This window comes from Perna viridis, chromosome 3 (assembly GCF_037379345.1).
Source record: "Perna viridis isolate PV_CMFRI_1.1 ecotype Kerala chromosome 3, ASM3737934v1, whole genome shotgun sequence".
Classification (NCBI taxonomy): Eukaryota; Metazoa; Mollusca; class Bivalvia; order Mytilida; family Mytilidae; genus Perna; species Perna viridis.
In genome coordinates this window covers 10888465-10909590 of record NC_142447.1, presented here as the reverse complement: position 1 = coordinate 10909590, position 21126 = coordinate 10888465, and the positions used below count along the sequence as shown (strand labels likewise).

At 33.9% G+C, this 21126-nt stretch overlaps 1 protein-coding gene across 2 annotated transcripts in view; it reads left to right on the top strand.

Moving 5' to 3' along the window:
• The first annotated feature begins 4548 nt into the window (after positions 1–4548).
• The window catches only part of LOC148620984 (uncharacterized), a 31520-nt gene continuing 14942 nt past the window's right edge, over positions 4549–21126 (top strand). The window contains exons 1-4 of one of the 2 annotated variants that reach the window (XM_088574940.1): positions 4551–4741; positions 4852–4985; positions 15970–16119; positions 16787–16913. In XM_088574940.1, coding sequence (XP_088431066.1) covers positions 4950–4985; positions 15970–16119; positions 16787–16913 — 313 coding nt within the window. In that variant the 5' untranslated portion in view covers positions 4551–4741; positions 4852–4949. Of the gene's footprint in view, positions 4742–4851; positions 4986–15969; positions 16120–16786; positions 16914–21126 lie in introns of both variants that reach the window. The other variant, XM_088574939.1, reaches the window with a different exon arrangement.

Genomic DNA, 21126 nt, shown 5'->3' with positions numbered 1-21126 from the left:
ATTAAGCGTATGAATATGAAATGCTTTGTTCGGTAACTATGCACAAAGTTTAGTGGTGCCCAAAAATAGACCTTTTTTATAAACACTACCACGTGTTTCGTACTATATTTTAATGTAAATAGTCCTAGACATTACCATAAATTCACAGATTTTTGTTTGTTGGGGTTTAACGTCCGAGTAGCAATATTTCAGCTATATTCAGACGAGTAAATTCACAGAAGTGCCGCCCGTACGTAGAACTTTCAAATGCGTCTTGGAAATTCCATAATCAACTTGTAAGTTTAATTTCAAAACGAATAATTCTTCATATGCTTACTTTGACTAACTTCCAAATGAATTCCAAGTGACATGGAATGTCTTCTAAATTTCACAACAGAAATGTTTTAAAATTTTGAAAAAACTTTTAAGTATCGGTTTTTGTAAGAATCATGCAAAATCTGACAAAATGTGATACATCTCCAAAAAGGCTATATATTTCTATATTTGTAATTAAGTTGTTTTGTGGGTTTATATTAAGAAATATGTAATTATTCATTCCAAACTGTTTGCTCTTAGGAGATATTCAACATTAAAATCCAATAATTTTATTGTTTTTGAGTGTCATTTTGAAGAGTTATCTCCCTTAATTTTGAAATCTACGGTGCATTCTATACAATTTTTATCTTCTAAGGACATGGGTTGTATGAAAAACTGAATGTTAATTTCTATTTACTATGGCAATTCAAACGAAATATCAAAAATAAAAATATGTAGGCTTTTTATCCATGAATCACATTCCGCATGATTCTTAGCTGGAGTGCTACTTAAGTGCAAATACACTTAGTTTAAAATAGTAAATATAATTAAACATTGTATTTACATGTTCCTTCTAAAAATATTTCATCTGCATGACTTAACTCAAAATCTCTGACCACGAAAAATACAGTTTGAAGGAGGAGTAATAAAAGGAACCAAGATTCTAACGAAATCAAAAGAATGTTATCCAGGAACAAACCCAGACATGGAAACAGACATACACAACAAAGAACATAAAATACTGAATAATACAATACAAAGTAACAAAAGTAAATTAGCAACTCTGATTCCACTAAAAACTGGGAGCATGGACCAGGTGTACTGGTAGGGTAAGTGTCCTCTGCTTTTCTAGAAACGCCCGCCGAGTCACTCATAAAAAAGTTAAGTCCATGGTAGACGAAAGATGAAAGGAAAACTACGACCCATTCAACAATTCAGTTTTCATTGTGTAGATGGAAACATCGTAACGATCCACGAGTTCATGATGATAGAATCTATTTGCATGCAATAATTGGGCATTCCAAGCTATTCCATGACAGAACTAAACTCTTAAAATGAAAAAAAAAATTAATTTCTGTTCTGAAATGGTTTGGAAAACCGTTTCATACTGTAGCTGCAGCTAAAAGAAAATGTACTGCTTTTGACCTGTGGGATATCAAGTATATTTTTGTACCTGCAGGTATATTTATAAGAGATGACGTAGGCATATAGGTGATAAATTATTCAAGGTTTAAAGGTTTTAACATGCAGTCATTGTGTCTAATATGCAGAGAAGGCATCCTATCACGATCCATAGGTTCCTCGTTCAAGGTAGACATATCATCATACACAAAACGGAGTGTTCTTTCTTGCACTTTTCCCAGTTTTTAGAAATTTTGTCAGTACAGAAATGCCATGCCAAAGGGCAAACATTAGAATTGCTAAGAATAAAAGTATGGAAAATTGTGAATCTTGTGAGTCTATTCAAAAATGGACCCAAACGTTTTCGTATATTAAGCTGCTGAGATACCTTCCTACACTAAATTACCAATATGAATATCAAAATTAAGTTCACTTTTAATACCTAATAATTTCACAGTATTTTCATTTGATAAATTTGCATTTTAATATATAGACATGTCGATGGTTGCTTTTCAAACTGTTTCTAGCTAGGGCCTGGAATTTTTCAGGATTAGCCTGCATTTTAATTACCAGTATTCTAAACCATTCAATCAATTAGTCAGTTTCTTAAGTGGATATTAATACATCATAACCAGGTGAACAAAAAGATCAGATGTTATCATCTGCGTAATTATATAGTGTGCCAAGTTTGACGAAGTAAAACATATCATTGATAAATACATTGAGATGACGAGGCCAATGATAGATCCTTTAGGCACGCACTTACGGACGTCAGCCCAACTACTTAGAAAACTACTTATTTTGATTTTCTGTTTTCGATTAGTTAAGTAGGAATAAACGAGAGATACTGGGAGCTTGGAAACTACATATATGCTGGTAATTTATCAAGCAAAATTTCATGGGGAGGCAGTCGAATGCCTTAGACAGATCCATCAAAACTACAGCAGCATTTTTGTATTTATATAGTACTGATCTCTTAACATTTTTGTAGCAGTTTGTCACCCATGGCCCCTACAAAAAAGCACACAAATAAGAGTGAAAATGATATCAAAATATTCGCTCAATTGAGTTAGGGTTAGGGTAACGGGTGGTTTCGCCTAGGTTGTTTCGCCCGAGTGGTTTCGCACTTGTCGGTGGGATTCGCCCCAGTATATTATTAGGTAAATGATAGAACTTGCCGAAACTACGCAGACTTTTTGTATCGCGCTAGAATTCTAACAAATAGGCTTCTGGAACAGGTCTATGTTGCTACAAGATTGAAGTCATCACTACAGAAGTTTTACGGTCGTCATCATGAACTCGTGGATCGTTACGGTTGTATCCATCTGCGTCATGAAAGCCAATTTTGTTCAACGTGTCATAGCTTTCCTTTCCTCTTTCGTCTACCCTGGACTTGACTTTTTTATGAGCTGCTTGGCTAGTGTTTCTAGAAAAGGAGAAGACGCTTACCCTACCAGTGCACCTGGTCCATGCTCCCAGTTTTTAGTGGAGGCCGAGTTGCTCATTTGCCTTGGTTAATTTGTATGTATGATTTTAGTTACTTTATGTTCTTTGTTGTGTATGTCTGTTTTCCATGTCTGGTCTTTGTCCCTGGATTACATTCTTTTGATTACTGCTATAATAACCTTGGTTCTCTTGATTACTCTTTATTAAATAAATTAAAGGAAATCGTTAAATAAACAAGTTATAAGTATTAATTATCTATATTTATTTGAAATATTGTGATTGTTTTATCAATTGATAGAAAATTACCAACTTTGTTATAACAGTAATATTTTCAAACAGAAACTAACAATAGATGTTATTTTCAACTTGAACTCAGCTTGTAGTCTTTTGATCTTCCAGAATTTTTGAAATGACATTATCATTTATGAACTCGCATATTGATATGTCCTAATGGCAGACAACTTGTGCATTTTGTGCAACCCGACAGTCATACCTCGTCAACATGCCATCACTTGAGATGCATGTAACAGATGGTAGCATTTTACATTGTATATGTACATGTGGTACAAGGAATGTTCATTTATATCTTTTTATCAATTTATTACAAATGTATTCATTTATCTATTTATTCCTATAAAATTGTTATAATAAAGTTACATTAAAAGTCTTTCCTTTATTAATTTGTTTATTTCTAGTATATCAAACACGTTTTGGGAAATTAGACATAGGAGTAATATAATAATGATTTGGAGTTGCATTTCATCTGCATACCATGTGAGTAGAACCACTCGGGCCAATCATGCCTGAAGAAGACCCTCTCCAGCCAGACTAACCTTAACAAGAAGCTGAGCCTCCTCAACCAGAACGAATGCAGGTCGACGACCCATTAAATGCCACTTTGGTGTTAACTACAGAGTGGCATATGACCCTGAGCTACCGCAGGACACGTGAGTGAACTTTGAGATATTATATAAGTTTAACTCAGCAGATTTTTAAATAATTAAATAATAAATTCACTACGTGTGTGAATTGTTTTGATGATAATGTGTATCTCAATTATAGATAAATAAGAGACAAAATGATTAATATATGTTCATTTCTTTTGTAATTTTTTAAATATGTATCTCTCCTGTTTTCAGAATGCCAACAAGAACTCAATATTATGGACCTACAGCGTACGTTTGAAGAAAATTAGGTGCCACGTTTCAGTAAGTCAACGTGATGACAACTTTATACCTGGTATCCAGAACCACATCCATCCTGCAGATCTAGGTTTAAGACTGCCCATCAAAGCGGAGGTTTCAGCAAAGGTAATTTAGGTTCAAGTAATTTGTGCGTAAACAATATTATTCCAGCAAATTAACTTGTTATTCATTTTTCCAGAAGAAGCCAAAATTTAGAAAATTCTACAGTTTGTTTTATTTCTATATAAAAAATGGGTAGAGCTACATCCTCATCATTTGTAGCGAAACCATTTTGGTACGAATCGGGTTGGAACGATCGAAATAACCCTGATTCTCAAGTTAGTGTCTTAGTGCTCGAAATCAAGGAAGTGGTCAAACCGACAAACCCCTTTAAAAATAATCTATCAGTTGCAGTATCACGTGAATACGATATGATAAACTGTATAAAATCGCTATTCGACTTGTAGGTCTTTGTAGTTTTTTGATGGACCTAATTGTGTATGGGCCGAAGTTGTCTTGTATTTGACAACAAAATGGCAACGCTACATACGATGGTAAATAAAAACGATTCTGTTTGTTTACGAAAGATAAATAAACCCGTGATTAGTACCGACATTATGGGCAACAGAAATGTAGAAGTTCGTGCTGTTGGTGCTTGGGTGCAACCTGCAAATACTCGACCTTCAGAAGCCGTGGTAAGTCTATTTTTTACCGACCAAGGCCAAAACAGTTCTAAAGCACTAATCATATTTATGTTTATCTTTTACTTTTATATCGAAATCTGATATTTTCTTTTTTGCTTTAGCGAAAGAGTGGTATTTTGGACATTAATTAAAGAGAGCGTGAAAGTTTCAAATAGAAACTTGAAACTTCAAAGATAAACGCCAAAAAACAGGTTAAGTCATGTCAAGACTGTGGACCTTACATGTAGATCTCCATGTATGTATTACCTACAAATGTATACTTGTAAACAAGTTTTTTTTGAAAACTCCTTTGATATTTGATATTTGAATGTGTTTTCGATCAGCATGTGAAATCAACCACAAATAGAAATCAAATTACACATGTACTGAATCAATTTATGTATTAATGTTTAAATTTTTATGCCCCAAATGATCGTCAAATTGTAAAAATATGGGATAAAAGGAAAATACAGGGATCAAATCCAAATGTATCTAAAACATGCTTATTGTTGTTAATGGTAGATATTGAAAATACATCGCAGCAGTGTGCCAGTTTGATGTCAATTTACATTGAATATCTAGATGAATGAACACAAAACTTTCTGACATACTGTGTAATTTAACTACAAACTACTTGTTGGTTTTTCTCAGTTCAATTTATCAACCTCGAGGTCAAAACTGTCTGTCAAATCATTCCAACTTCAGCCACAATAATTCTAATGAATCATGTTGTAAGATACATGTACATGTCCCTCTAAGCTAGTTACATTCTTCAGTTGATAAGCTACATACATGTAGCTTAAGTGCTACAATTATCGCTTAGACACCTACATGTACACTTCTTTAAACATTCACGTTTCCCATTTCAGCATTCGTGCAGTGTTTATCATGTGTTTACGCATCGTTTTGCTTTCGTTTAAATGCATGATAGAAGCATTCATTTAAAGCATGCTGGGATCGTTTGTTTAAACACACGATATGAGCGTTTGTTGAAACACATGATAGAAGTGTGCATTTTTTTTTTGTATATTGATTATTTCCTTGATTCAACTGTTATTTTCTGCATTTACCTGTATTAAGCCAATCATTCAATATGTTATATGGGCTTCTAATGTCATGAGGCAGTAACTGTAATGAATATACATGGTACAGTGGGTGATATATCACAGTGATTTAGCTAGTGCTCGCCATTTTCGCCATTGACGAATGATTATTCGAAAGTGGTGAATTTTTCTCGTGCACGATTCGTCATTTGATATTTCGCTCCCCCCCCCAAAAATATCGGTAAAAAAGCCTCTAATGTTCCCATGACCCCATAATTGACAACTTTATTCCCAAGACAATTAGGGTTTTACAATAAACAATCATGACCAATGTTTTGATTGCATCACCTTTGATCACACCTTGCTTGATCACCTGGTTGAGGCTAATTATCCCGACAAACAAATTAAAAGTAATGATTTGTTTGTTGAGCGCTGTGACACGTTCTCAAAGTGTCATTGTATGTATTTAAAATGGAAAGATGTTTGGATTTTTCAATCACAGTTCGAATCGCAACTATGTTCGCATTACGAACTATTTTAGTTCGTCGTCACATGACAACGTACCTAAAGGTCAAAAGTCTAAAAATAAGTCGACTGCTACAAAGAGTCGCAGTGATCGACTATTAAAGTCAAAATTTAAACCAGAGTGGTCAAAGATATTTCCATGCATATACTACAAAGATGGGGCGATGTACTGCCGTGACTGCCAAGATGCTGGACTTACCAATACATTTTCTATCAGAAGCAACGCATTCCTAAAAGATAATATACAGAAGCACATCAACACTGCTGATCATAAACGGGCAGTCCAGACCAAATCCATGAAGCCAGAATTTGAGCAAGGAGTGACTTTTAAGTGATTTTAAGAGGGCTTTCACTTTGTGGTGCATGGCTAAGGACACGAGGTTTATGCATTACTGATCAAGTAAACAGTGCTTTACATTCTTAGACACATGCCAACAATAGTAGCTGTTGTATACAATTTTTAGATTTTTACACACATGATATGTATGACACAGTAACAAAGTATTTTTTTGCATTTTTTATTCATGAATAGTTGCTAATGTAGAAATTGTATGTTGTTATTATTTTTTATTAATATGAATTATCTGTTATTTATATATCAGTGCTGAAATAGAAATAAACATGTTACTATTTATAATATAGTTGTTATAAGTATATGTATATACATGTATGCTGATAAATTTGCGACGTGAAAAGAAAAAACAGTATTGAGATTTAGTTATACGCAAAATGACTAATGGGTTGAAAATCCTGGCTAAATCCCTGTATCAGTATGATTTTGGGTGTTAATGTATATTTACATGTATGCTACCTTTTTGTGAAAAGTTTGGCAAAAAATGAGTGGCAATAATAGCCGAAAAGGGAGTGAAATCCCTGCCGCGAACCTCTTTCTTTATATCATGTTTTTTATCTGAGCCACTGTGCCCTTTTTGTAAATATAAAGATCCCTTGGGGCCTGCATGAATTACAATGTACATATGTACCTGTACCATACATGTGTACATGTATCTGAAAACAGCTCTTCCAATTGATACTTAGCATTTCTCTTTATTTTTCATTTCTTTGATTGATGGCTATTTATAATCTTGCTGTGTTTTCATTTCTAGCTAAACATCAAATGATTTATTATGTGTGACATCTAAGAATAAAGCATTTGTAGTCAACTTGAATATATCAATATATTAAATATAATATATTGAATGATTGGCTTGATACAGGTAAATGCATAGTAATAAACAGGTACTGATAAGAAGTTTGAGGTCCACTATTTTTGCTTGGATCGTTGATTAATCAGCATAATTAGTTTGCATCGAATTAAATGTGATTTATTAGAAATGCCTAAATGTTGAGTTACATGAAATGTAACTACATTGTATCTGCATTTGAACCTTAATGGGGTACATATGTATGCCAATGGGACTGTTTTACTCCGGAAGTGAAAGATAATTGCAGATGCTAACAGGCTTCACAGATCTGAAGGCTCTGGGGACTGCTATATCAATTCTGATCTTCAATCTAAATTGATAAAAAAAAAAACGTGCATATACAAAATGTACATATACAAATGTATCAGTTCATGCTGAATTACTTCTGCTAATTAGTGTTAGTTTGAAAACATCAAAGTGCAGCAGAGTTCCTTTATATCCAAGGCAGAGAAAATTTTAGAATAAAACATGTAAAAAGTTTATTTTTATCCTCCCTACATATATGTGTTTTTATCTCTATTTACAATGTACATGTACTTATTCCTCATTTTTTTGTAAAGTTTGTGATCGCTTAATATGATTTTAATGGACTTAGGTAATGCCCAGAGGTACATTTGTACATGTAAATGGTGGCATAAAATCATGTGACCATTCTGACCAGTGAACTATGTTCAACAAGGATCTAAAGGAGTAGGATTTAGATGAACACATGTATTTAATTTGTTTTTGCTATTATATATCTAAGTTCAATTTTCGATTTTCATCAGATTTTTTACTTAAGTTTAATACTCAAGTTTAAAATAAAAATCGCTTTATCCTCATCTCAATTCCTAACAATTTGACAAACATTATTAGTGTTGTGCAATCGGTTGAAAACACCAACCGATTATCTATTACTATTGGTTGGCCTCAATCAACCGATTATCTCTCTCTATCGGTTAAATTGTTAGTCATAATAGAAAACTAGGTTTGTACACATTTGCTGGCTGTTATTGTGTATTTCTTTTGTTTAAAGTCACAGTAGTTTTTAAACTGTCTTTCAAATTTCAATAAACCCCCAAAAATATAATTTTAACATGCACATAGAAGTATTTACTTAAAGAAGACTTAAGCAAAATTTGATTAAATCTCAGTTTTAATGCAGAATGCACTTAAAAATAATAAAAAAAATACTGTGTCTTTATAAAGTTTTTTTGCATGCCCTGTTTGGTTGCATGTTACTACTAACTCTGTTACACTTCTTTTATTTGGTTGACTCTAGGTAATGGTGCATTTCTAACTGATGAGTTCTGAATGCACTGCATGGGTCATTAACACAGAGGACGAAACATGTCCAATAGGCCTCTTTATGGCTTGGCCTTTTTTTTTTTATAAAAAAACAAAACAAAACTACGTACTTAAGTCTATAAAGCTAACTGTATGAAACAGATTGTAAAGCTATTGCCTATTGGATATGTCTTAGAGCACTGTTTTACACTTTAAATTTACCAAGTTACCCAAATACACTAAGTAAATACAGAGGTTGATAAAGATCATTGCAAAAAAAATATGAACACCTTGACACTTGTTTTGACTTCTGGAGAAAGTCACCTGATTCATCAGTGGCACTTCGCCCAACAGTTGGCAAGATCAAAATTTAATTCGCAGGTGCACTATGGAATTATGTAATAAAGATTCCCTGAAAGTTTCATTAAATTCCATTCAGTGGTTTAGGAGTAATTGCGGATGGCATACTGGTATCCCCTATCACAATGAATGGCAAAGTCCATGTTTTGGTATGGGTAACCCCAACTATTAGTGAGATCAAAATCTAAAATAGGAAGTGAACAACAGCATTATAAAATAAAGATTCTCTAAAAGTTTCATCAAATTCCATTCAGTAGTTTAGGAGGAGTTGTGGATGGCATACTGTTACTCCCTATCACAATGAATGGCAATGTCCATGTTTTGCCATTGGAAACCCCAAAAATTGGTCAGATGAAATTCTAAAATAGGAGGTGCCCAATGACATCATGGGGATTCTCTGAAAGTTTCATCAAATTCAATTCAGTAGGTTAGGAGGAGTTGTGGATACAAATGTAGGTCAAACAGACAAACGGACGACACAATGAACACTTAAAATTTGAGTGAACAAGCCAGAAGAATAGTCAGTTCCTGGTTGTTGTAACACCACTTATGCAGTATTGCAGTTGGTAGTCAATAGTCAATACATGTTTGCAAGTAATACATAATACTGTTAATATGTTTAATAACAACCCTCATAAATGTCATTTTCTCTTTAGCATGACAATAAACAAAATAAAATTAATTAACATAAACATATAGAATGACTAGAATGTTATCACTTTTCTGCAAAATTTCCTTTCACTTCCAATATCTCTCCATGTTTTTCCTCAGAAAAATTAGCATGTCTGCATTTGATGAGTGCATTCTTGCTCTCTTTTTGCTTACAACCTGCCCAGCTAAGCTAAATACCCTTTCACTAGATACAGATGAGGCCGGTATGCAAAGATATTTTTTCTAAATCTGGATCAGTTTCCATCGAAACTTCAATATCGTTATTATCTTTCTCATTTTCATCCACGTTGTTGTTGTCGTCAGCCATGTTTTTACTAATTTTAAACGCGGTTACGGATAGGGAGTGGAACTAACGGAAATCCGGAAATTTGTGACGGCAATCGATTGAGCAACTTTCCAATCGATTATCGACATCGCTGACCTAAACCAACTGATTTGCGACTTAAACCGATCATCAGAACACCACTAAACATTATTGTACAAAAATACAGAAAATTCAGGAAAAAAAATACATACATGTATGTACATGTATAAAATAAATTTTTGTACATGTAGCATAAACCAATTTAAAGACAACTTACATGTACATGTATCATAAATAATGTAAATACATTGTATCTTGATATTTACAGGACAACACACATTTTGTACATGCACTGTACATCAAAAATATTGATGGGCGGAATCACAATCACAGTAGAAATTTTAGTATCATAATTTACCAAAAACCAATTATAACAGAGATAAGAAAAAAGATGCTATTTGGTGTAAATGTTTCTTGAACACAAATACATTTTCTGCAAGTTTCATGGAAATATTTCAATGAATTTCTGAACAATACCATGTATACAGGTTTTCATCTTTAGAGTGACAGGGGCTATCTTCATAAAAACACAATTTCAAGTACTTTTTATTAACAAACTGTTATTTCTGAATTTCAAATTAAACTAACATTGATTTTCAAAAATGATGTATTATCTATGAAATATGTAAAATCATTTTTGATCTGTCAAAAAACATGGCCACTGTTACTAAGTAGAACATAGGGGTCAGACCAAAGTTTTTTGCATATTTTGTTTATCAAAATTCTGATAGAGTTAAAGTGTTCAATATGGTGAGATCTATCTGTTGTAAAATTTTCATGTAAATCTGTTGAGCCATGTTGGAATTATTGACTTTTTACGATGTGTCTTTGTTTTTTTTAATGTTGACACTACATATGTAAATAATGTTTAAAAATTCTCCTCAAATACTACTGGACCAAATTCAGTGAAAATTGATTTGGTCGTGTCTTAAGTTTTTCTGTCATTAGAAATTTTTATCTAAGAAAAAAACATGGCCTCTTTTACAAAGAATAGAATGTTACTTATCAAGTCAGATGAGGGATTCAGGCTCTTTAGAGCTTCTTGTTTATTTGAAATAAATATACCATATTTTTTAATTGAGAAATTTGGAATACTTTTAAAATCATAGCAAACCTTGAATTTGTAGTTCAAATTATTAGTTTTGCAGAGTAACAAATGTCCAAGAAATGACAAGTTGTAAACATTTAATCAAAACAGCACACCCAACTTTTGGACTACCAATTTGTCTTTTTAAGATTATAATTTAGCCATTTTTTGGACAAATTTACCGCCTTATTTTGAAGCTTATTTTAGGCAATCTATACTTGTAAATTTTAAAGCCAACACTCCACAGTTTTGTAGAACTGCTTAATTTAGCCTTGTAAGTTTGGTTTATTTGCTATAACATGAGTAAAACTTATCCAATCTTTTTGAAATTTGAACAAGTTGTTCTTAGGAACATGGTGGAGTGCCCTACAGTTTTTGGAGTTTTTTTACCCCTTCCTTTTTAGCTCACCTGCCCAATGGTCATGTGAGCTATTGCCATCACTTGGCATCCGTCGTCATCATTGTCGTCCGTTGTTAACAATAACACAAAAACTTCTTCTCTGAAACTATTTGACAAATTAGAACCAATCTTGGTATGAATGTTCCTTGGGGTATCCTGCATAGAACTGATGTGGGCATTTTTGATCTGTCGAAAAACATGGCCGCCCTTACTAAAAATAGAACCTAGTGGTTAGACAATAGTTTTTCACATATATCTCCAAAACCATCAGGTTTAGCTAAATTCTGACATAATGGTCATAGTGTTCAGCATGATGAGATCTATCTGTAGTCAAATTTTCATTCTAATCTGTTAAGCCATGTCAGAGTTATGGCCCTTTTCAACGTCTTTTGCCATTTTGAATGTTATTTCTTTCAAAAATCTCCTCCTCTGACACTACTTGACCAATTGAAACCAAACTTGTTATGAATGTTCCTTGGGGTATCCTGCATAGAACTGAAGTGAGGATTATTGATCCGTCAAAAAACATTGATGCTGTTACTTTTTCGCATATTTTATCTTTAAAACCTTTAGGTTTAGCCAAATTCTTTCAATTATTTCTATTGCTGAAATGATCCCTATTGTAAGGCCTAAAAATGTCTCCAGAGATAAAAGTTGTCAGAAAATCCTTGTAAGAGTTATTGCCCTTGAATGGTGAAAAATTACTAAGCGATTCAGGCTTCTGGGAGCCTCTTGCTGAAAATCAATTTTTATGATTCAAATGTCAATCTGTTACATAGTTTATCTTTAACTGTTTTTGGTGTTTAAAGGGGTACAAAATTTGACCATGCTGAAAAAAATCTTTATTATATTTGATCCAATTTTGAAGTGTTTTTATTGGATTCCTTATGAAATTCCCTGCCTGCGTATTTCAGTTACAACAATTTATCTCTTACATTTTCAAGGTATAAGGGGTCAGTTGGAACACAATCCCAAAAAAACTGACTTTTATTTTTTATCCAATATTGAAAATGTTTGGCTCACCTGGCCAAAGGCCAAGTGAGTTTTTGCCATCACTTGGCATCTGTCGTCATCGTGGAAAAATTTTCAAAAATCTTTTCCTCTGAAACTACTTGACGGACAGGTTGAAACCTTGGCATGATTGTTTCTTAGGGTGTTTTGCACAAAATAACCATTGGGATCCATGAAAAAACATGACCACCGTTACTTAAAATAGAACATAGGGGTCTGAAGGCAGTTTTTTTGCCAATAACTCAAAAAACTTTAGCAAATTTCTGAGATGGGTAATATTGTCCAGCACCATTAGATGGACCTGTGCTGAAATTTTCAAAACGAATCGTCAACTGAAGTAGGAGTTACAGCCCCTGGAACAGTTTGTTTGGCATTTTCGCATGTGCAACTTTGAAAATCTTCTTCTCAAAATTCATTACACAGAATTTAGTAAAGGTGTTTGCACATTTGTACTTTAGGGTATCCCACACAAAATGACTGTTTGGATTTTTGATTCATGAAAAAACACGGCTACCATTACTAAAAATAGAACATAGGGGTCTAAAGGCAGTTTTTTGCAAATATCTCAAAAACCATTGCCTTTAGCAAATTTCTGGCATGGGTTATATTGTTCAACATCATGAGACAGACCTTTGCCTTAGAAATTTTCTAAACAATTCTTCAACTGATGTAGGAGTTATGGCCCCTGAAACTTTTTTGTTTTTTGTTTTTTTTTTGATATTTTTCACATGTGCAACTTTGAAAATCTTCTTTTCAAAAACCATTGCACAGAACTGAATGAAAGTTTGCATATTTATTTTTTAGGCTATCCCACACAAAATGACTGTTGGGATTTTTGATTCATTAAAAACATGGTCACTGTTACTCAAAAGAGGACATAGGGGTCACTGTTACTAAAAATAGGACGTAGGGTTCAGAAAGCAGTTTTATAGCTCACCTGGCCAAAGGCCAGGTGAGCTATTGCCATCACTTGGCATCTGTCGTCGTCTGTCGTCATTAACAATTTTTCAGAACTCTTCTTCTCTGAAACTACTTGACCAATTGGAACCAAACTTGGTATGAATGTTCCTTGGGGTATCCTGCATAGAACTGATTTGATCCATCGAAAAACATGGCCGCTGTTACTAAAAATAGAACATAGGGGTCAGACAGTAGTTTTTTGCATGTATCTCCAAAAGGTTTAGCCAAATTCTGACTCGGTTGTTCAGCATGATGAGATCTATCTGCGGTCAAATTTTCATTTTAATTTTAAGGTCTCACTAACCACTTCTAACGTTTCCATTATTTTACATGTTAAAAAAGTAATTTTCACAGTTTCACTGTGGATTCCCAGGACAAATGACATCTTAAAGTTGCATACCATTGTGAAGCTTGGAAAATAAGGCTTCCAAAATTATTATGCTAATGGTATGATGATTGTAGAAATTCTTCACAAAATTTACTTAATAAATAATACTGAAAATCCACATTTTTACCTTTTCTGCTAACTGACAGCATGGAGGCAAATTACTCACACATGTAAACAAGATTCATACACTTTTGTAGTTAATTACATATATGATTTTAAAGTACACATTTTAAGCTTTATTTTGACTACTTTCAACCATAATACACACAAATAATACACTTACAATACATATGTCTAGGTTCAGTGTGTTTTTGGTACTACATAGGGGGGTGGCCATTTGACCTGGAAGTGGTTAGTGAGACCTAAGCCATGTTTGGAGTTATTGCCCTTTTTCAATGTTTTTTTGCTATTTTGAATGTTATTTCTTTAAAAAATCTTCTCCTCTGACACCACCTGACCAATTGGAACCAAACTTGGTATGAATGTTTCTTGGGGTATCGTGCATAGAACTGGAGTGAGGATTTTTGATCCGTTATAAAGCATGGCCGCTGCTACTAAAAATAGAACATTGGGGTCAGACAGCAGATTTTTGCATATATCTCCAAAACGGTTAGATTTAACCAAAATCAAGAGATCTATCTGTGGTCAAATTTTTGTGAAAATTTGTTGACCCATGTTGGAGTTACTGGCCTATTTGGGCATATCTTTGCTGTTTTTGATGTTATTACTTTAAAAAATTTGCTCCTCAGAAACTATTCTGCAAAAATCAACGAAAGTTGGCATTTTTGTTTTATAGGGTATCCTTAACGAAATGACCGATTTTTGATTGCTGAAAAAACATGGCTGCCGTTTCTAAAAATAGAACAATGGGGTCAGACAGCAGATTTTTGCATACATCTCCAAATCTGTTAGGTTTAGCCAATAGCTTTCAATTGCTGAAATGGTCCTTATTATAAGGCTTACAGGTGTGTCCAATGAATCAAATGACGTCAAAATTGTCTGACAACTCCTTGTTAGAGTTATTGCCCTTAAAGGGCAAACAATTAACCAGGTGAGCGATTCAGGCTTCTGGGAGCCTCTTGTTGCAAATAACTCAAAAAACCATTGCCTTTAGCAATTTCTGGCTGGGTGATATTTTTTAGCATTATAAGACAGACGTATGCCAAATTTTTCAAAACCATTCATTGACTGATGTAGGAGTTATGGTCCCTGAAACAGTTTTCCCACATATACAACTTTGATAACCTTCTTCTCTAAAAACCATTTAAGATCATTTAATGAATTTAAAGTAAGCATATTAGTTCTTTAGAGTATTGTGTTCAAAATGACTGTTGTGATTTTTAATCTGTGAATATATACATGTATTGCTGCCTATACTAAAAAATGGAATATACATTATGTAGGGGTTGGAAGACAGGTTTTTGATAATAATTCAAAAATTGTTGCCTTTAGCAAAATTCTGGTTCAGGTCATGGTAGTGCAATTAAAAGCATTTCCTACATTTGACAATTCAGTTGATTTTAACTTAGCCTGTCTCATTCCTCAAGTTTTTCAAATAATAAATAAATAAAATAATGAATTTAATGGTTAACCAGGTGAGCGATTCATGCTCTCTTCAGCCACTAGTTAAGTAGCAGTCTTCATAAAAATCAGACAGGAGGTGATACATGCATGTCAAAAACTCACTGAATTCAGTTTAAACTTATGTTCAGAAACAGTTGCAAACCACAATGAGATCAGGTGAGCGATTCAGGCTCTCTGGAGCCTCTGGTTTATTTTTCAGTTTTGCAGTTGCAAAGAGTACAAATATTCCTTACTGTGAACTGATATTGTACAAATATTGTTCAGAAATTGAGATTAATTATTATAGGAGTGCTGTCAGAAAAAGTTGGTAATTTTCTTTTCACTGTGGTGATGAAATGTATTTGAGTCCACACATATTTTGGTTTTTAATTTCAGCAAGCTGCTAATGAAGAACAGGAACGCTTACTTAAGATGCAAGAAGAAAAAAGTGCCAGATTGAAACAATTTAGAGAAGATGTTAGGCATAGAGTTAACATGCTTGAAAAAGCTAGAAAGAAACAACAACAAGCAACAACTATTAATGCAGTAAGATTGTTTATAGAAATGATTAAATACATGTACAAATGTACATGTAATACAATTATGAGATATGAACACCAATTGTGAGAGCTAAAAAAGGACCGGAAAATGATATCAAATTCAATGATAACATAACCCTGAGAAATTTAGGATTATTATCAAGCCTGAACGAAAATCATTTTGATTCATATTGAGAAATGCATATGCTCACACTCTTTTGTGAGAAAGATTTGTTAATGTGAAGGGGTATAAATCAGTATTGGACAAGAAAGTCATCTTTTGATTTTGGGGTCAGTAAGTCACCGGTTACTAAGGATAGGAATCCTCTGAGTTTTTTTTTTTTTTGTCTTAAAGTTTACTACAGTTATGGTTCTCTCACAGTAACTAGATTTTAAATCTATAACAGGTAAACCATTCAAAATGAAAATTATGCTTTCTATTCCAAGACAGCTTGTAACTCCTTATTTTAACACATGGTTTCATCCAACATTTGGACTCTTTAGAATGTCACTGGATGTGTGCAACTGAGTGTGTTAATCTTGACAATAGCATTGTTTTAGTACAGCAACTAGTGCTTGCAATTGAGTGAAGAATCAGGCAAGAACTGTGAATTTTCATGATTGTACACCTACATCATGCATGTGTATAATTATCACTCTGAATATTATTGTAGGTCCAGCATGAACACAATGTTATCAGACAAAGTGCTTTCAGTGAAGGTGTCGCACCAAGAAAAGATAACTGCCTTGTTAGGAAGGAAACCTCATCACTGGAAATTAGACCGAAATCATCTTCTGCAGGTTACCTTTCATTATATTTATACCCCCACAATGTTTGGAGGGTATATAGGAATCACTATCACTGTCTGTCCCTCAGTCTTTTCATCTGTTCACATATCTTTTAAGTACATATCCTCCTAAACTGCTAAATGAATTGATAAAATTTTGGGCAACATACTTGTCTGTACAATGTATGTAGATGTGCATTTTATATATTTTATTATCAAGTGTGGACACAGACTGGCATTGTCCAACGGGCAAGTATGGACGCAGACTGGTATTGTCTGAAAAGCAAATTTGAACATACAATGTACATACGATTTGTCTTGAATGTGTTTGCATTGTCTAGAAAACTTCTCCATTTATTGATATCAATAATTGAATTATGCACATGTTGACAAGTATCCATTAAGATGTGTTACCTACCATCTAAATAGGGAATAAATTCCACTATGGATTGCCATAAGAAAAGTCATATACATACATTGTATTACAATGCTTCTTCCTTGAAGGTGTACTTGCATAGATGTGTTGAACTTGCTATGTCATGTTAAGGATTGGCCATTTCACTTTATACAGGTTAGCTTGATAAAATTACGGACTCTGTTTGTTTGTGGGGTTTCACGTCCGAGCAGCAATATTTCAGCTATATTCAGACAATGAACATGAAATGGATGATAAAATGAACATGAAATGAAAAAAAAGGATGGGACACAAGGATAATAGGGTCGACAAATTTTGATTGCCACTGGAAAAAGGGGGGATGGGTAAGGTCGGGCAATTTAGCCTCCTGTGGCGGAGCGCAAAGGTTCCTACTCCTATCGAATACCACAGCAGGGTCCTTTAACGTGCGAGGAATGTGGCATGTTTCCCAACACGGTGCACCACTATGGTTTGCGATCAGGTTTTCCGTATTATAGCCTGACAACCCCAGCATGTAACATGCCAGGGGTACCCCATTCAACCACCTGGGGCACACATCCCAGTTGCTCTGTGGGCAGAGCACCTAGCCCCCGGCTAGGTTTCTGAGCACTATTTAGTCGCCTTATACGACAAGCTTAGCGCTGCTGCAGGCCTATTCTTTTAACACCCGGACCTGCACAGGGTTATGGACTCTCAGTTTTTTTAGATTAACAAAAACCTACAGTGTGGTATCTGTCAGTTACATAGATGGCCTTTATTTTAAAATGGTAGTAGCCATAAACTCAAAATCAAATAAGAGCATTTCTTTAGTAGTTGGTAAAATCATATCAAAATTTCATAACAATTGACCAAGCATAACTATAAAGTCATCGCACAAAAACCATGTGAATATGGACGATGATACAGATGCCATTGACGGTGACGCCACTGTCAGCACCATAACAATATACATTGTTTTGCGGTGACACTATTATATAGGCTAATTTGGGGTTTGGGAATGCTACATTTTCAATTACCTAAAAAACCTGTCAATTACTCTTCGTTAGGACCAACTTGGCAGCATGTGGTTTTCTAAGAATTTACATCTATAAGGTCTTTTACATGAGTCCTAGTTAAACAGTTCTCTAGCAAAAGAGAATAAAACTGCATAATGGAAAAAAAATGCCCACTTACAGTCATGTACTCAACAGATAACATTCGAAATTCTCATGAAACCAAATTACAATACTAGTATATGAAGGACATTAAGGCTAAATCCATCGATACTGGCTCACAGTTAACACTTTAAAATCAATATTTCTAAATCTTTTATCAAACAATTTTAATCATTTTCTAAATAGTTATATACATTTGTAGCTGAAAAATGTTTCCTTGGACAAAAACTGTATACTATAGTACTTGTTGTGCAGCTGTATAAAATATATCCAAAAGGCACTGCCAGTATTGTTTGGTTTCAGAACCAACTTAACATGTACATGTACAATGTATGTACATTCAGCATTTCAAAACACTGTCATTGACTTTTCTTTAGAATCTCTTATTTCATTAAATCCTGTAAATCTCCACAATTTAATAAAACTTAGTTATTTTTATGTGTGTAGTATTCATGTCTTGATACTAAACAAAACGTTTAACCCTTTGAACAGAAAAGCGATTCATCCATATTTGTCTATCTGCAAATATAAGAAAAGAAAAAGAGTTGACATTAATTTTTAATACTTAACAAAATAATCAAAAAATGTTGTTTTTTTAACATACATGTAGTTGTATATCAATGCCTGCTTTTGTTGACTGAGTGCATCTACATCTATAATCATATACAGTAAATCTAACTGTGCAATTCAAAATCAATGTCTATGGAATATTCTAAGGAAAACATCATCTGACATCACTATGGCTATAAAACATTTTTAAAGAACATTGCATATGCAGTGTATTTTATCTTGCATGCACATGTGTACATGTGCATAATAAAATGAGCTCAGACCACCGCTATCAAAACAAAAAAATATCTCAAACGCCAAATCCCAAAAGAGATTTGGCCATGGACTAAATGTAAAATTATTACAATGTATTTGTTTAGTCTGCATATTTGGTTTTCATTGTAGTCTGAGTTTGGTGTCACTATAATGACTTATTTCATTTCAAAAGTTTTAAATAAAAATAAAGTCCTACCTACCGACCCTACAAAATTCAGAATGGTGGTCAGAAACATAACTCTATTTTTTTTGGCCTCAGAGATTTCTCATCAATTGACTGGCATGCACAAATAAGTTGACTTACCTATCTGTCTTGCATGCACTTGAAACTGTTGATTTTATCCCGAAAAGTATTTTGCTGGGTCAAAGATTCAGCAAATGCTGTAGGCTATACGATATAAGCATGCAAATCTCAAATTGGATCACTAGGTCACGGATCGACATTAAATCACCTGGTAATGCATTTAATGAATTGAATGAATGAACATGGTCACATGACTGCTATAATTGCCCTGAACACACCATGACCCACATTTATGGGTATGACTATGCTGGGGGACTGTGTAAATGCTTCAATGCTTTATACCATCCGTGAGAGACCCCAAATGATAGCCAAAGGCATTAAGAAACCCCTCAGTTGGTCATGAATAACAAATACCACATATGAGTGCAAACCGGGTCCAACAGTATTGAGTATATATGGTAGCGCGAAAACAAAAATTAAACCAAGTATAGGAATAGTCAGCTGATGGTCAGCATCTCTCATATCATGCAAATGATTGGCTGAAACTGTGTTATGAAAGATTTCTGGGGATTTTAGTGGTTTATATCAACAAAGACAGTCGAATTACATGTATCAGCTCAGTTATCTGCTAGAAGTAACGATGTCCTACCTTTATAATACACAAAATGAAGGGTGTAATGGACATACGGAAACTGCTAGCATTTTCAACTTTATTGTTATAGTGTTATTAAACTACTTGGAAAGGGAGATAATTCAACTTAAAATTGTACATTTTAAGACTCCTCTTTAATGTAACAATTACAACAAAAAAAATTGCAGTAGTATAGAGGAATCATGCTGTCATTGTCAGTGTAGTCACTCTTAGACAATTCATATCCATGCAAGAGCTTGTCTTATAATAGAATTGATCTCTTTTGAATTGGGCCACATGATGCAAAATGAAAGCTGTGGTTGATCCTTAGGTTTGTGACTGGAACCATTTAAGAACATGGGGCAACTTTGATTCTAGTCAAATTCTAATCCTTTTTCAAATATATACTGTGAAAGTATTATTGTTCAGTAGGTACCAAGCAGAAAGCAACATTTACAATTTTTTTTGCTGTCAGATAATGGTATATGGTGCTGTCATTCATGTTGTTGTCAATGCCTGTCATCATTATCCATGTTGTTGTCAATGCCTGTCATCGTCATCGCCTGTAGACACTTGGTTTTTGTGCGATAACTTGAACTTTAGTTTGTTGATCTTTAAATTTTTATTGCAAAGTTCCAAACCACGAAAGGAAGTTGCTATTAATTTTGGTGGTTATTGCTCCTGCCATTTTCGAATTAGGGGCCAATGGCCAAGCATGCATTTCATAGAATTTAACCATAAGCATGTACATGTAATTCAAGTAAAAGCGTAGGAAAGTCTATGATATTGTCCTACAATATTCTATACCACAATAGCCAGACTGGTTTTGATCATTTTGGGGGGTGTTGTGACTTGAGCTAAGTAAAAATGGGGCCACAAAGGAGCCAGAAACAAGTACAGTATTTTCTTCTTATTTCTGGATAACTTAAATTGAAGCAAATGGATGGCACTGAAATG